Source organism: Cinclus cinclus, chromosome 19 (genome assembly GCF_963662255.1).
Source record: "Cinclus cinclus chromosome 19, bCinCin1.1, whole genome shotgun sequence".
Taxonomy (NCBI): domain Eukaryota; kingdom Metazoa; phylum Chordata; class Aves; order Passeriformes; family Cinclidae; genus Cinclus; species Cinclus cinclus.
In genome coordinates, this window is record NC_085064.1 from 6056463 (window position 1) to 6073566 (window position 17104).

The 17104-nt window shown below is 44.3% G+C and overlaps 1 protein-coding gene across 13 annotated transcripts in view; it reads left to right on the top strand.

Moving 5' to 3' along the window:
* Positions 1-15701, top strand: part of DNM1 (dynamin 1) — a 65367-nt gene extending 49666 nt beyond the window's left edge. For 4 of the 13 annotated variants that reach the window (XM_062505482.1, XM_062505478.1, XM_062505485.1 and 1 more), the window contains 6 exons: positions 1866-1975; positions 2593-2698; positions 5220-5390; positions 5565-5782; positions 6163-6369; positions 13408-13952. In XM_062505482.1, coding sequence (XP_062361466.1) covers positions 1866-1975; positions 2593-2698; positions 5220-5390; positions 5565-5782; positions 6163-6369; positions 13408-13480 — 885 coding nt within the window. In that variant the 3' untranslated portion in view covers positions 13481-13952. Of the gene's footprint in view, positions 1-1865; positions 1976-2592; positions 2718-3157; positions 3161-3944; positions 3957-5219; positions 5391-5564; positions 5807-6162; positions 6370-9666; positions 9689-13407; positions 13953-14775 lie in introns of those variants that run through there. The other 9 variants (XM_062505480.1, XM_062505483.1, XM_062505477.1 and 6 more) reach the window with 6 other exon arrangements.
* Positions 15702-17104: the final 1403 nt, after the last annotated feature.

Genomic DNA, 17104 nt, shown 5'->3' on the forward strand with positions numbered 1-17104 from the left:
TTTGACATTTTTTCCTGAAGAATGACACCATTGCAGAACTTCTATGGAATTATGTGGGTCTAATGCAGAAAGTTTTTCTCAGACATCTTTAACGTTGGCAGTTTTTGTTGTATTTTTTTGGGTGGGTTTTTTTTTTGGGGGGGAGAGGGTTTTTTTGTTTGATTTGTTTGTTTTTGTTTTGTTGTTTTGTTTTGGTGTTTATTATTTTTGTTGGGGTTTTTTGGGGGGTAGTTTTTTGGGGGGTATGACTTGGGTGTGATTGGTGGAGTTTTTTTACTAGCCCAGGGACTGTGGAGTGAATGCAGTGAGTTCCAGTTAAGTGAGGCTGCAGTGGGGATGGTCTGACTTGGCCAGAGACTCAGCAGTTGGTGTTGTTCTCTTCTAGGTCACTAGTTAAGCCTAAGTCACCATAATAATAACCCAGAGTAATAGAAAGCTGCAAGTTCTTTGTGGCTCACAGAATCTGAAGTAGTATGCGTAGCTCTGAGACCAGCATGTGGCTGACAAATATCCCATTAGAAAAATGCCTGCCCACATCTAATTAAAACTGATCAGCAGTATTAGAAAGTCCAGGGAAATTGGCTTGGAAGAATTTTCCTGTTTTCATGGCCTGGCATCTTAGAGAGATAGTCTGGCAGCAACCCAAGTGATATCTTCTGTTTTCTAGGGGCTGCTTTTTGGGATATTCTCGTTGCATATGATTTGCAATGAACTGGTACAGTTTGATCTTTGAGCTGTCTCAGAACTGTGAGGTGCTGGTATCCTTAGCAGACTCAAGTCAATTTAGCTGAAGCTTAGGAGGATGTTAGGCTGGACTTGCCATTGTCTCAGCAGCTTTATCACTTGTACCTGCTCCTCTGCCCTGCCCTTCTTTCCTGGTCAGCTCTTCAGGATCTCTCCTCACTGACCATCTTTGTTCTCCATCCTGTTTCCCCCAAGAGTGATCACGTTTCTAGCCAAAAAAGGTCTACAAACACACAAGATCTCACAAGGGGACAGTCACACATGCTTGCTTTGCACATAGGAGTGTGCTCTGGTTTTGGTTTAGTCTTGGATAGCTGTGTTCAACCTTTTGGAGACCAGTGTGAGGGCTCCCTCTCTTGTTATGCTGAGGTATTCCCAGCTGGAATAGGATGCTCTGAACAAGGGCCTTAAACCAAATTCACTTCTGTTAATCTGCTGTAGATCCAATTTGAGACTAAGCAGAGGTTATAATTTCTGATTTAGTTTCTGAATGCAAAATATAAAAGTTAAGATCAAGTTTTAATGTTTTTGTTTTTTATGAAGGTGAAGGGTTCACAGTATCTAATGGATTGTAGGACTAGGACAGTGATAGGATGAAGTAACAAAATCAGCAAGTCAAATTTTCTGAAGAGGTAAATTTGAGGTGTGTGTGTATATATATATATATGTATATATATATGTGTGTGTGTGTGTATAAACCATATCTTTAACATAATATTTAACATCAAGGTTTATTCACACCTAATTTCTGTATCAAACCAGCTTCTCTATTACGTGCCTGGCTTTTCCTGAGTCTGGATTGACCCCTTTGCTGAGAAGAGTGGGACTGCAGTGCTGAGCACAGTCTGGGGAAGTGTTGGACATTGCTGTGCTCATGCCTGGTCCTAGAGGAGTTAATGGGACTGGGTTGTTGGGCCATATCACAAAGGCAGTTGGGAAGGACAAATTCTTGTTTCCAGATTTCCCCTTCTCTCACAAACTCAAGGAAATAGGTCTGAAAACCCAAGGATTTGGGTCTGATAATTCCTCTCTGACATGGGGCCCTGTTGCTGATGCTCCATACTGGCAGAGCAGAGGTGCCCCTGGAGCAGGGAGTGACTTGTTCCTCATTCCCTTTTCAGGAGAAGGAAAAGAAGTACATGTTACCAGTGGATAACTTGAAGCTGCGAGATGTGGAGAAGGGCTTCATGTCCAGCAAGCACATCTTTGCTCTCTTCAACACTGAACAGAGGTATGCTCCCATCTCAGCACACCAGGCTGCTGGAGCTAGGGACAGGATTTATGTAACTGAATAGGGATGAGTGTGTTAGGCTAGATGTCCAGGAAAGATGTGAGTGTCATTTCAGGAGAGCCACTTTTGAAGGAGATGGGATTACTTAATTTAATTCCTTCTGGTCTTGCAGATGTGCATAATTTTCCTTTCGTTTGCCAGTGCGTGGCTTGTGGTGTGACCTTAACCCTTCAGCCTTTTGGTATGGTTAGCTTGGTCTGCCTGTGGCTGGAAGGTATATTTATAATCAAAATGTTCTTGGTGAGTGACTAGAGAAAGCCATAGGACCTGGGATTGGGTGGAAGAGTCCAGCATCAAGCAGAATTGGAAAGGGAATCTTTTTCAGTCCTTGTTGAAATAGGTGATTTGTTGAACAATTTGTTGAAACAACTGATTTGAGAGCAATCAAACATCATTAAAAAAATTCATTTTGCAAGGTCATCAAAAGGTTTCTAGCAAGGGACCAAGTGTCTCTGTCTTAAAATGACAGGAGGATTCCCTAATCATTGATATCTTTGTCAAATATGGGCAGATCTCTGATTTGCAGGAGAGAATAATAAAATGTGTCTTCCTGTTAGGAATGTTTACAAGGACTACCGGCAGCTGGAGCTGGCCTGTGAGACCCAGGAGGAGGTGGATAGCTGGAAGGCTTCCTTCCTTCGTGCAGGAGTCTACCCAGAGCGTGTTGGGGTAAGTGAGAGCTGTAATAATGGGATAAGGAGGAGCACAGCATGTGTCTTGAGAAGAGTAACTCCATTCTTTTTTTTTTTTTTTTTCTTTTTGTTAAAAATAAGTCAGTAAAGGTTTTGTGTCTTCCCAGAGCTGATAATCTTTAATAACAAAAATTTTTTTTTTGTTATGTCCTGGTGCTTCCATTTGGGAAGCTTGAGATAAAGTAACTGGCAGCTTCAAAGGGAAAATAAAGTAGGAAAAGACTGCCTTGATAAATCCCTCTAGCTGTCTTATTTTGTGGACATTAAATTCACAATATAAGGGTGACATTTAACTATTGCGTCTACTAAACTGGTATGGTATCCACTGGGCAAAGGTACCATTCCTTTTTGGTAACTCTATAAAGCCTTATTAGGAACGTCCTAGCTTAGCAGTTGTTCTCCCTTTCCTTCTTCCAACTAATTAGGGAAGGATGTTCTTTGAATTTTACTTTAGCTTGGTAGATACTCTAATATGCTCCTTTAACAAGAACTCTTATCTCTTCCCTTCCCCTTGTCCCACAGCACTTACTGTCAGCATTATTTTCTGCTTTAAAAGTATCTTCTAGACAATTGTGGTATTTGTTTCTGTTCAAAGTCTTTCCTGTTTCTCTGTGAAAGGAAGCTGCTATAAATAGTTTTCCCATTAGAAAAGTGATAATTGCTTTTCTGTTTGTATTTGTTGCTTCTAATACGTTTCTTGCATTCATCTGTCCTGTTACACTTGAATATTGCTAGTTTTGCCTTAAAGTAGTTCCTGACAAGACTGATAAGAGATTTCAAAAAGAGTATTAGAGATTGAATTTTAACAGTGACATGACTTCAGATTAGCTTTGAACCAGACTGGGCCTCTTAACCACAGTGGCTGTGGCCACCTGTTGCTGTGCAAGTGGAGGGGTTTGATATGGGAACACTGATCCCTGTCTCAAAACCCCTGTAAGGAATGGCAGTGGCCCTTGCAGGTAAGTTAGTTGTCCTTTGTTGATAACAATGTGGTTTCCTTTGCAGAGCACCCCACTTTTCATTGTAGCTACACAATTCACTTGTTCCTCTTCTAGGGTAATAGAGGTATTGATGTATTTTTAGTGGGATTGGTCTTTTGCTTGTCAGTGCTATTATGGGACCTTCTCCAAATTCTGAGACCAACTAAAAGTAATTTTTTTATTTTTTGTCCATTTTTGTTTTAATTTTTTCCATGTATGCTCAAACTGGCCTGCCAGGACAAGGACAAAGTAAGTCTGACCCCCTCTGCCTGTGTTGCCTCCTGAGGCTCTCACCAGATAGCTCTCTCTTTTTTTTTTTTTTTTCTCCTTTTGTCACAATTTCCTGAGAGGCATTTGCTTCTTCTCCCTCTTTGTACTCTCTGTTGGATTCCTGCTGTCTGTTTCTGTTCTTGGTTTGAGTTTTCCTTTTTTCTTTTTATTCCTCCCTTTTTGTATGACTTCTGAATCTTGGTGCAAGCTTATTTTTGGGATTTTTTTACCCTCACTTTTTTAAGTTGTCCTGTTTGACATCCACTTCCTTTACTTTGTTTCACACTGAGACCTTGCATTCCTTCATTATGTAAGATCTTCTCAGCAAAAGCTCAAATGAACAAAAGAATTTGCCCTTTCTCATATATTTTGTTCCCCAAAAACAAAAGAGAAGCCATTTCCTACATGGCAAATTGTTCAGACTAGGGCTGTTTAAAACAAAGATGTTTCATTATACAGTCACGGGGCTTTTTTAAAAATAAGCATTGAGGAAGGCAGCAGTTCTTTCATGCTTCAATGCTTTAAAATGATCCCAAATGGAGGAGCCTTGCAGATTGCTTGCTGTCAAACAGCACAGTCCAGGTTTTACCTTACAGAATAAACAGTGTACTCCAGGCTAACAGGAAGAGATTCATCTACTTGGTGTGAAAGAAAAGATAATTATAACTTACGATGAAGGAGTTGCAGATGAAGTGATAGGAAAGTTTTCTAGTTTATTCCATCTACTTGTGCTCAGCCTGAGAGGAGCAGTTATTTCACTTCTCTGAACCTGTTTGCTCATTTGTATGATGAGGACAAAGATGCAGCATGGCAGAGAAACTGTGAGACCTAATTTATGGTGAATGATTCTTGGTTTTAACTGCCTCTGGTCATGGAGAACCCAGCTCAAACGAAGAACCTTTCAGGAAGCTGTAAACATTAAAAAATAGTAATACAACTTTGAGTATGCACCAGGGCCATAACCTCTGAACATGGGTCAGGAGTCCCTGTTGTCTTTCACTTTTTCTTAGTAACTTTCTACAAAGAGAGCAGCTTTATTACTAAAATTTCTCAGATCTGAGTAGAAGTCTGTACAAGTTGAGTTGTGCATTGACAATCACAGCTCAAAATGTAAGTTTAAATTAATTTTATTTATTGCATGCGCTTCCTGCCTGTTCCCTTCTACTCTTCTCTTAGCTCTCATGAAAAGCTAGTTTTGTGTTACATTTGAAGAACCAATCTGTTTCTCCTTATTTTCTGCAGGCCAGTGAAGCAGAGGAGAATGGAGGAGATAGTTTCATGCACTCCATGGATCCTCAGCTGGAGAGACAAGTGGAAACGATCAGGAACCTGGTAGATTCCTACATGGCAATTGTCAACAAAACCATCAGAGACCTCATGCCGAAGACAATCATGCACCTCATGATAAACAATGTAATTATCACACTGTGGGCAATGGTGGTGGGAGCTGCAGAAAGGGGAAAAATAGAGAGGGAGGAAAAGAACGAAGGAAAACGAAAGGCAGCTTGAAAGGAAGAGATGGGGACGGAATAAAGTGTTTTATGGAAAGATGGTGAAAACTGATTCCCTCTCTCTGCTCATTTACAGACCAAGGACTTCATCCATTCAGAGCTGCTGGCAAACCTGTACTCCTGCGGTGACCAAAACACGCTGATGGAGGAGTCGGCGGAGCAGGCCCAGCGACGTGACGAAATGCTGCGCATGTACCACGCCCTGAAAGAGGCCCTCAACATCATCGGGGACATCAACACCAGCACCATCAGCACCCCCATGCCCCCACCGGTGGACGACTCTTGGCTGCAGGTGCAGAGCGTACCGTCCGGACGCAGGTACCAGAGGCTCAGGGGGAGAGCCCCGCAGACCTGCCTGACGCCTCTTCAGTGCCTTGCTGGGGCCTCCCACTGACACAGGGAGTCCTCCTCTTCTTCCTGTGGATGAAGAGTCCTGGGTATTTCTGCTGGCAGGCTTCTAACATCTTTACAAAGATGTTGACTTCTAAACCCTTGGGTTGGCCGGGGCTGACGTAGGTTCGAAGGCAACCTGAGGCCTGGTTTCGGCCATTGAAAGCCAAAGGGTGGTGTGTAGGGTCATGTGAAGCTGAAGACAGAAACACTGAAGGTAGCCTGTGGTGGCAGAGGGATCCCAGAGCTGTTGCTGCAGTTGAATGCCTTTGTTTGTTTGGCAGGTCCCCCACGTCCAGCCCCACGCCGCAGAGGAGAGCTCCTGCAGTGCCCCCCGCCAGACCTGGGTCTCGCGGACCAGCTCCTGGGCCACCTCCTGCTGGTGGGTCCGCTCCCCCTGTGCCCTCCAGGCCGGGTGCCTCTCCTGATCCCTTTGGGCCCCCACCTCAGGTTCCTTCTCGGCCTAATCGTGCTCCTCCTGGTGTTCCCAGGTAAGTCCTGAAACACTGCTCCACACAGGTGGAGTGTGTTCTGATTTTGGATTTGGAGCCTTGGCGGCACTTGGCCTGCCTGGGCCATAGGAGGAGAATGGAGTGCATGATGTGGGTACTGCATTTGGATATTTGAATTGCATCCAGAGGCAGGAGCGTTGTTGTCCTCTGAGACAGAGGAGATTTCACTGTTTGGATGAGGTAATGCCAAGGCAGCTCTCAGAAACGGAGGGGCAGCTGTTTATCTCTACAAACCTCTATAAGGAATGTGGGAGAAGACCTTGTACCAAGGTTTGCAGCAATTGTACCGATGCCTGTAGTCACCAGATAAATCACAGGACTGGGGTGAGATTCCCCTCTGTGTAGGGCTCCCCAAAGTCTGAAGTTGCCCCTTTTCTCTTGACCCAGAGCTCTTCAAGGTGAGTTGGAAAGCCTTCAAAGCTGTTCAGTTGCTTTTTGGCTAGGAGAGTATTGCAGGATCACTGGCAGGAAAATGAATTCTTAGGCAATTTTATTGCTTGTGTAATCAACTTCAGCATTTTCCAGTCTAGAGGGTTCAAATCACCCAGCTTTGCTTTCCCATTAAGAAACTCATTTCCTTTCCTGTTCAGTCACTTCAGACACACTTCAACATAGTAATAAGGGCTTATCCCCTGTGCAGCTGAGTATGTGTTCCTAAACAGAACTTGGGAAGCAGTCTGGAACCAGGAATGCTTTTATGTTGGTTACTTGGTTTCCCTTGAGGAAGAGGAGGTAATTGCAGTGTCAAGAACAAACATAACCAGAAGCTCCCCAGTGACATGCCAGAGGGAACACTTCCCTTTGTGGAAAACACCTCTCGAGTGGGTGCTGGTGGCACAGGTCTGAAACTTTGCCATTTTCTGTGGAAACACCAAGCTTGTCAATGGTTGGGGATGGTGTATGGCAGAGTGGGTTCAGTATTCCTCCTGCCACAGTGCCCAGTTCATATTTGGTGCTGCCTGTGTGGCAGGAAGTGTTCTCTGCCAGGCTGCAGCCAGCCCAGAGGTGGATGAATCCAGACAGCTTTACAGACCAGTTTCTGACTCTGGTGTATGCAAATGGTTTTACTTTCTTGGTGCCTTTGCCCCAGTCCTTCCTATGCACCTTGATGCAGCTCCCAGAGTAACTTGTCCTCACATACCTCAGTGTTGCCCCAGAGTCTGTGGAGGCACCTATGGATGTCAGCATGCTTCTGCTGTGTATTTTGGCTCCTGCTTCTTGTGACCCTGCCTTTCCATATACTGTTAATTTGTGGTTTTGTTTTCAGTATACTTATGCTTCTTTCTGTCTCCATCTTCCTCCTTTCACTCAGTTTCATTTCTTCACTCATGAAAAATATTCTATATACCTGGCCATTGTGATAGGATTCCCCAAATGGGCTGAAATGAATTGGCCTTTTTTGAAGAAATCTGTCATAGTCTATCTTAATGGCTTTTCTGCCTTTTGCATGAGTAGAGGGGTTTAGGGAAAGGTAGGAAAAACAGCACTGGAGCAGAGGAGGAAAGAGTTTCATGCTTGACTAAGAAACCCCTTGGTTTAGGAGAGATGGTAGGTTGGATTGCATGCTACTGACTGCCCTGATCTGGAGTTGAGAATGTAATTCCAGAAGCTGTGAAGTGTGATGCTCATTCTCTGATCCCCCTCTCTGATTCTTCCAGTTGTTCATAGACTCCTCCGGATCCTGATACCAGCTTGTCATTTGAGTTCACTGATGAATGGAGAATTTCCAATGACAAGGGACTCTTTCTCTTCCTCTCCTGTATATAGAATAAGAATGTTCCCTGCTAGCACTTGGACTCGGGTCCTTCTGCCATGGGTGAACGAATGCCATCTCCATTGTTGCTTTTTTAATACCCATCTTTCCCTTGCTAACCGGGCTGTGTAGTGTGTGTGAGAGAGGAACAAAGCTCTTGTGTTCAGCACCAGTGGGCTTTGATGGAGGAGTGGGTGGTATGGAGTGAACTCAAATGTGTGGTGGTGGCTGGATGTACTTTGTGTGCTCATTGATACCTGTGTAGAAGTTTGGTAGTTCCATGACTCTGGTTTGAGCATCTGGTTTTATGAATGATGAACTTACACAAGTGTCACGCTACTCCTTTTTCATGAACATAAGTATATAAACACATTTTCACATATAATCACCACATGGTACATTTTTTGCACAGAAAGATTTTCCTGCATATAATTAAGGACACTTAAAACAAGATTTAGCATCCTGCTTCTGTGCTTCACATTTATTCTGTTTACCGTGGAATTCCATATAGACAAAAACATAATTTTAGGAGCTGAAAGTTAAAAACCATCTGAGATTCTAGCAGTGTGCAATGGACTGCATTTAGGATTTGATCTGGGAAAGAAGTGTATGAAGGTATTCCCCCAGGTATTTAGGGTCTTTAGTTTAAAATAGTTTAATAGAAACTGTAGGTAGAAGAGCTTGAAGAAGAATTTAGGAAGTTTCAGTGTGAATGACTCAACCATTGGGAGAATATGTTGAAAGAAGGGCATGGGTCTGGGGTTACCTCCTGGCAGGGATGGTTCTCACTGGCTGCTTTCCTGGTCAGTACAGTGGGGGCACATCACTGGTACTCCCAGAGGGTTCTTGAACACACAGTTTCAAGGGACAAATCATCTCCTTAGTGCTTTAGTGGCTGATGTACGTGCCCGTGGCCAGGGGTTGCAACTAGATGATCTTTAAGGTCCCTTCCAACCCAAATCATTCTATGCTAAGGTTTCACAGCTGTATGACCTGAATTATTCAGGAGGCTGGAGTAGCTGATTTCATTATTTATGACCTTCAGAAAAACCTCCACCTTCTTTGTGTCATTTTGGGTAGTGCTCAGGACTGCATGTTATCTCCCTCTTTCCTGAGCTCTTTCTTAAACATTTCATATAGTCAGAAGATAGGAATCCTCAGTGAGAGACAAGCCCAGCTACCTGTACCCAGCTGGTGGGTGCTGAAACCTGGGTATGACACTGGTGTGAACGTCAGCCTGGATGTGTGAGGAACTTGGTGAGTGAGCAACAGCCAGTAGGTGTGCAGACAGATGGATGGGTTTTGATGCACCCCTGTGCACAACAGGGTCTGGATGTGTGCAGAGATGAAGCTATGAGTGTTTTCTGTGTGTTTGCAGTCCCCCTACTCATACTGTGTTTGGAGGGGGATGCGTGACTCTGTCTGTGCAAGCGCCTGTGTGTCTGTTCCACCTTCCTGACCGTCTGTGTGGCCTCTGCCTTGAACTGTCTGAACTGCCATGTTGATTTCGTGTTGTCTTTCAGAATCACTATCAGTGACCCCTGAGGACTGGCAGCCACGGTAGGTTTTGCACTCTCGCTGCGATGCATGAGTCACTGTGTCCCCATCCTCCAGCACTGCTCTGCAGCTCTCCTCTGCTGCCCAGTTCTTGTGTTAGTAACAGAGTCCCTTGTCTGATGAACCACCTCTGCCAGGATCTCATAAAGGGAGGAGTCTTGAACAGAAAACTGGCTGATCAGAGGCAGAGCAGCTGCTTGAGCTGCAGGAGCTGGGAAAACCTCAATACCTGATTTAAGGTCTGGAGGACCCTTTCTCTGCTTCTGAATAGAGAAGGTGGGATGGGGGAATGAGCTCTGGCAACAAGGTCTAAACTGTGTCTTTCATTTGGCTTATATCCTAAATGTAAGATCAGCTGAATAAACTCTGCTTTGATTTGGTCTGTCAGCTCTTAGGATTAAGACAGAGACTTGGGGAGCTGATAGTTCAGACTCCTCTTCTTAAGTTCTAATGTCTGGCTGGAGAAGTTATCCCATCCTCACTGTATCCGTAGTGCTCATGGAAGTCAAGAGCAGTTTGGGTCATTAATATCAGGACTTCCATGTCTGAGTGCAGGGTAACTCTTACATTGAGTGTTCCCTTTTTATCCTGTGTCCCATCATCAGATAGATATGAACTCCCTTAGTTTGTTCTTCCCTTGACCCTTTACCTTCTAGGTTACTCTCCTGCTTCCATTTTAAAGTGTCTTCTCTCCTCTGCCTCCTGCCCCTGCAAGAAGAAGGGTGTAGTGATCTGTGTCCCTCAAACACTCTGCCCTGAGCTCCTGCCCGTTTCCCTGTCCTCTCTCTCCTTGCATTTTGCAGCTTTGTAGTGGTTCAGTGATGTAGGGTGTGGGTTTGTGTTGTGTACTGCTCATCCTTTTAATGTCATTGGGGGTGGGAAGAGGGACATTAGCAAATTCTCCTGAGTCCCTTTCTTGGGAACCTCCAGCCCTTATTGACAAAGAGGTACAGAGGGCAAAACAGGGCAGGTGTGGATTTTTCCTTCTCCCTTTCTCTGTGGATGTTGTTTCATAACAGAGGAGTGGAGCAGCAGCAGCTCCTGCAGATTCTCTTGCTGCTGGTTGTGGCAGAGAGATCTGGGGGCAAGGAGCACGTGCTGAAATCCTACTTTAATAGGAATAGCAGAAGTTCAAGCCCTTGTTCTGGGGCAGGGGGGTCTCAGCCAGCCCCCATGTTGAAGCAGATGGTGTCTGTTACTGCTGCACAGAACTGCAGTTAGAGCTGAGAGGTGCCACATTGCAGTGATTGCTCGTGATTGACATCTTTGAGGACGTCATCGTCAACCCTCCTCATTGATGACACACTGCAGAGGTGTTGGAGCAATCAGCAGTTTCCTCCAGTATTCTGCCTACTGCAGACATCCCTGACAGCCCTGGAAACATGCATCCTGGGTGAACAGCATTGGGAAGGAGCCTTGCCATTGTCTGTACCTCATTCTGGGACTCGCTGTTATGGGGCATTTTGTTTTTAATCTGGCATAAAGAGCACCAAGGAAATAAAAATTAAAAACAAAAACCCACATGATCTAAAAAATTACACCCAAAACCTTTTGCAGTTCAAGGGAATAAACATATTTTCCCACGTCTGTTAGATTCTTATCAAAAGAACTCCCTATTAGCCCAGTGGTTTTTAGGATTAGCTCAGTGTTCTCTTTGAGTATGGCCTGAAAGACTGACTTCAAAGGATGTGACAGTAGCTCCTCCCTGGGCTCCTGCCAGGGCTCAGGTCTTCCTTCTCATGTACTGGAGACAGCCACAGGCTTCTTTGTGAGCAAAGCTTTGTTCCTTGTCCTGGCAGAGAAAAGTGACTTTTTAGTGATATAAAAAGGAGTGACTAGCAATGTAGTCAGACTGAAGCAGCATTTCAGGGTAAATGTTGCCTGAAAGACTTCTGTCCCTTTTAGTGCTGGCAAAGTTTTCAGCCTTTTCTAAGTTTACCAGGCAGATTCTGCAAGCATCTCCAGAAAACCAACAGAAACAGCCTACAAGTTAAAAGTGGCAGCCCCACACTCTGAAATGCTTTGAATGCTAAGAGAAATAAGTCTTCAAAAGTCAATCATAATACATTACAAAAAAGCAGCCCATCTACCTGTGAATTGCTTATGCTCATTTCAGCCCTATTTTATCCTACTAGGGTCAAGTGGCCACTCCTGCCAGAACACTTTACATACTCTAGTGGCTTCAAGCATTTTTTTCATGTAAACTCTCAGAGGCTTTTAGCACAACCTGTGCAAACTCCTGAAATGCAAACAGTCCTTGAACCTTCACAAAAAAATGCATTCTAACATGGTGATGCAGCATCTCACTAAATGTTGAGCTGAAGTTCTGTAAGGTTTCAATTCAGGTGCTGTTGCTGTTCCAATGAGAGTAGGAGCCACCAAAGGGTTGGTGTTTCTGCATTTACACTGTGAGCACCCTTAGAGATAATGCACAGATCCCACATGTCATGAAGCTCTGAGGCTTAAGAGATCTGGAGCAATAAGTTCTGCTGAGGTTTAGTAAACAGGACTGGAGAGTTGCTCTGGTTTATTTGCTAAATGAGGGAACTTGCCCCAATTTACAGGAGTGTAACTCCTCTAGTGCCAGTATGATTATAGACTATTGGTACAAATAGCCTCCTCTGCCCCTCTTCCATCCCTCAGCCCCTGTGTGAGGAGAAGGCCTTCATTTCTAGCAGTGAGTTGATTTTCTGTAATCTAAATCTTGTCAGTGAAATTACTGAGGCATTAATTTTGTGACACCTGGTCCTGTATGATCAGTGCAAGGGTTTCTCCTCCATTTGGTCTACATGCTGTTGGCTTTGCTCTTTGCATTTCAGGCAGTTTGGACCTCTGGCTTGGTAGTGAACAATTTATTTAATGAAAACATAATCAAAATGCAGTTGAGGTCACAGACACTGCAGGGAGCAGACTCAGTCTTACAGAACACATTTTTTTATAGCCTTCTTACAGCCTGTAGTCTGAGTCTGAGCTGAGAGCCATGTCAGGGGTATTGTCTGGTATGTTTCTGTTACAGCTTTTTTTCCCCCCAGTCCCTTACAGGAAGGAGATTCTAGAACACTTAATCCATGCAGAGGGCAAACACTTAAGTTGCTGCCCATTTATGTAGCTGAAGTATCAGCAAAAGAGTTGGAACAGAATGGCGTAGGAATAGTCAAAGTTCCTTTTATTGAAGTAGAAGCTGCATTTGCTCTGTTCCAGAACTGGAAAACTGAAAGCCATAAGCTTGTCCCTGACATCCAAGATCAGAATAGGGAATCCCAGGATTGCAGTAGCTCCGAGGGCAGGGGAAGAAGGTGCTCCTCCAAACCAGCCAAGAGCCTCTGGCAGCAGCGCGTCTCAGAGGACCCCATCCATGCTGTGTGACTGTCATGTGCTTGATACAGGAGCTCACTGTTGTCCGTGCTTCTCCACTCATCCTAGAGCCAGGGCCCTTACTGGCAGTAAATCTCTGCCCTTCCAAATTTCAGAGGGAAGGAAAACTGGCAGGCCAGGGTATTGCTCTACTGCTGATCTGTGCTGTGCAGTGTGAGGCCGTGTAGAAGCCTGTGAGTCTCCTTTGTGCAGCTGCACTCTGGGGGTTTGTGCCTCAGGTTGGATTCTTCCGCTGGCTCAGGCGAAGTGGAGAAGCATGTGTGGTTGTGACTGCAATTGCTGTGCTAACCACAGTGTGTGTTCTCTTGTTTTTGTTTCCTGCTTTTTCACAGCAGAAGGGGCCCCGCCTCACCTACTCGACCTACCATAATCCGACCGGCTGAACCGTCCCTCTTAGATTTATAACTTGAGGCTGTAGACAGCTGGCGACGAGTGCCGTGCTGGTGGCTTCCCCATTCCACCCTCCCTTCCACAGCCACAGTCACTCCTCTCATCCATCCCACATCCCTGCCTCCCACCACCCCTCCCCGGTGTGTCGTAAAACTCTAGCCTAGTGATTGAGCTCTTCGTCTTCGCTCGTGCGTCCTGTATTGCTTTGTAAGCATAGAGTAGCCTTCATTCAGTGGCATGGATTCCTGAAGTACACAGGCTCCTTGGAGAGATCAGCCACGGGGACATCCTTAGGTCCAAGTGGTGGCTGTCCGTCCAGTAATTCCATCTGCCTAGTCTAGCCTGGATAAGTGTCCTACCTGCACCAGTTAGCTGTAGCACCCAGGACTGAGCTGTAGCTGTTTTCTTTCCTTGTAGCTTAAGACAAAAGCCTGGCTTAGCAAAAATACGCTGTCAAAACACGTGACACCCGTTAGGAACAGATTAAATGTCCTGTGTATTAGTTTGACTTCTAAGGTGCAAAAATTTCATGTTGGGAACAGTGCAATCAACTTCGTATCAAAGTGAGGCAGGGAGATGAGTAAAGGGGGGAATCAATGGATCAGCCCAGTCCTGCCAGAGTGAAGTGTGAGATAGTGCACACACCTCAGTGTGCAGGGCGCTCACGGACTGCTCACACTTGGCTCCTGGAGCCGGGCCGTTCCTGCTGGGGACACAGTGGCTCCTGCCAGCAGTTGTCTTGCATCACCATTTTTGGCTGACTTACCTGAACCCAGCAGGGCGAGGGGAATAGACACACTTCTCCCCCCTTGCAAACGGACAGCCAAATGTTTCAGGGAGTTTGCTGTGTGGTGTTTCGTTGAAAATACTTCTGCTTTGAACTAAGCACATCTTTCAGTGTTTTTTGGGGTACTGTGGTGACTTCTTCCGTAGCCTTTTCTTGCATGTGGATGGTACGTGTTTGGGGAAACTTGTAACCGTTGTTGATCACAACTCATCTTAAAGTTTGGTTTTTACTTTTCATGCTACATGTATTAAAAAAAAAAACAACTTGATAATTAAAAATTATATCAACCCTATGCATCTCAGATGTCATGTCTCTACCAGAGCTAAATGAACTTGTGTTGCAGGCTGTCCTCCAGTCCTAATTCCTGTTGCAGTTCTCTCATTTCAGTGCTATTACTCTTAATTGTGGATCCTCTATTGTTCTGATGCCAGTTCCTTTCTGTATTTTAACTATTGTTTTACTACTTCTCCCCCTTCTCCTTCCTTTTCCCTTTTTTTTTGTTTTTCTTGTCTTTAACCTCCAGCCGGCCGGGTAAGGCCAGTCCCGCCCGCCCGGAGAGCCCAAAACCACCATTTGACATGTAAGCCTGCTCCCTCTGAGACTCTTTGCCTGCCTCTTAGCTGTTCTGTCCTGGAATGGTCTGACTCCAATCTCACACATGGCTTCATGGCTTGTTTTGTTTGTAATTTGTGACACACACATATCAGATGTGATTGTAGTGAAACTGTTTTTGGGATTTTTTTTTTTTTTTTTTTTTTTTTTTTTTTTTTTTTTTTTGGTTTGGGTTGTTTTGTTTGTTTTTTTTTTTTCCTTCCCAGCTGCTTAAAGGAGTTAAACAAGTATATTGTAGTAATGAAAAACATATCTTTACTGTTATAAATATCTATAAATATATATATATAAGATGAAAAATCTATATATGTCCAGGTGTTAAAAGCCATTTGTGCTTCCATGTGAATTTTAGGAAATACTTAAGTAGTAAAAGAATATCTATATACATATATATATACACCACATCCAAAAAAGTTAACCAAATCCCAATGTTGAGATTTTGAGCTGATTGTTAAATTCTCTGCTGTGTGCAGTTGGGTTGTTGTATTACCCCAGACTTGTGGGTGAACTGTCTCAGTGCTGGTAGTAGCTGTGATGCAGTTTGTGATCTACCTGTCACTCTTGTTTACTGGATGAAATAAACTCTCATTTCTGTATAATGAAGGTGTCCATGACTAGAATAAAACCATCTCTCTTTCTCTTGCTTTTTCTCTGGGTGGTTTTCAAGCTGTGTTTGATTATAACTTCCTATTTTCATCCCATAGAGTTAACAAGTTGTACATGCCATCAGGGGCTGTCACTGATAGGGAAGGGGGAGCAGAGATCATCAGCACTGTCTAGGAGCTGCATTAGAGTGAAACAGCTTGTCAGGTGCAGAAAGGTAAATCTCTGTGCAAAAGAAATTCTGTGGAGGTGCTTCAGAGATGGGGCATACAGAAGGTGGTAGTTTGCACACAAATTGCTTCTTAAAAGGGATTTTGCCTGTAGTGCTTGTGGAGCACAGCAATTGGATGTTGAGTAAAGGTCAGGTCTGGGAATCACTCCTGAAAGGGGTCAGGGTAAAAAAAAAATCAATCTGATGCTGGGGTCTGGATATGAAATGCTAGCCAAAGCCACCTCTCAGGCTTGGAAGCAGTTTGTACAGAAAACATTCATGAAAACTCAGTTAAAACAGCATCAGTGTAAGGGCAGGTGTTTTCAATAAAGAATTATTTTTTCTCTTTTTTTCTGGCCAAATTTTGAAGTGTTCTATGCAGAAGAAATACCTCTAGTCAGTGCCCCTCTGAGTAAGTTTATTCAGAAAGCAAATTTGTAACAGGGTTAAGTCATCTCTGCAGCAGACCACAGACCTTCTTCACTGGTCTTGTTCCCTTCACAGTTCTAGAGTAAACACCCAGTAACTATTTATTCATTTTACAATAATACTCTGTCTTAAATCACAGCCCTTCTCCTATCAGTTATGGTACAGATTTATAAATAGCCTGAGCAGCCATAAGCACTGAGCAGGCTCAGTCTCTCTTCAAGGAATATACATCATTTTAGAGATTTAGAATGTACATACCCCAGACTGGGGAGCCAGATCACTTGTGCTGAGGAGACACTGACACCACTGCTGCCATTTAAATGAAAGGAGTTCAAAACCCAGCTTCCCCTGGGGGCTCACAGGAAAGCACTGATTGTGCTGTGTGTCCCTTTTTTCATTTGTATTTCAAACATCAAAATAGGAACCATTTAAAGAAACCAACCCACACCTGACCTGGCTTTGGCAGTAGAAGAAAAGCTCTCTGCTATGCTGCTATAAAGCTTCACCACCTTGGTGAAGAAATGAACCATCTCTCCTGTTGAACAGACAGAAATCTGTGTTCCTGTGCTTGCTTCTTGTATCATGGCAGGGACCACGGTGGCAGCTGATGTTGCTTAAGGCAGCAGCCCAAACTCCTGTGTTTGATCACACAGCTCCAATTATCAGGTCCCTTTAACCTCCCCTGTGGTTTCCCTCACAACTCCACTGTTGACACCACCACTAAGAACAGGCAGTTCTAGCCTGAAGGCTTACACAGTTGCAGGAAATCCATCTGCAGTTCACATGGCATAAACTTCCCCACCCAGATTTTTCTGCCCTTTCAGGGAGAAAGGCTTCTCAGGGACTCTTCTTACTTCTCAAGAAGAGTGCTCTTCTCCCGCCATGTTCTATTTTCTCCTTAGAATCAGAGCTATGGCAGGGCCAGGTACCACGCTGCTGTATGTCCCAGCACCTTAAACATGGGCCATGTGATCTTGTTTTCTACTCACCTCCTGCA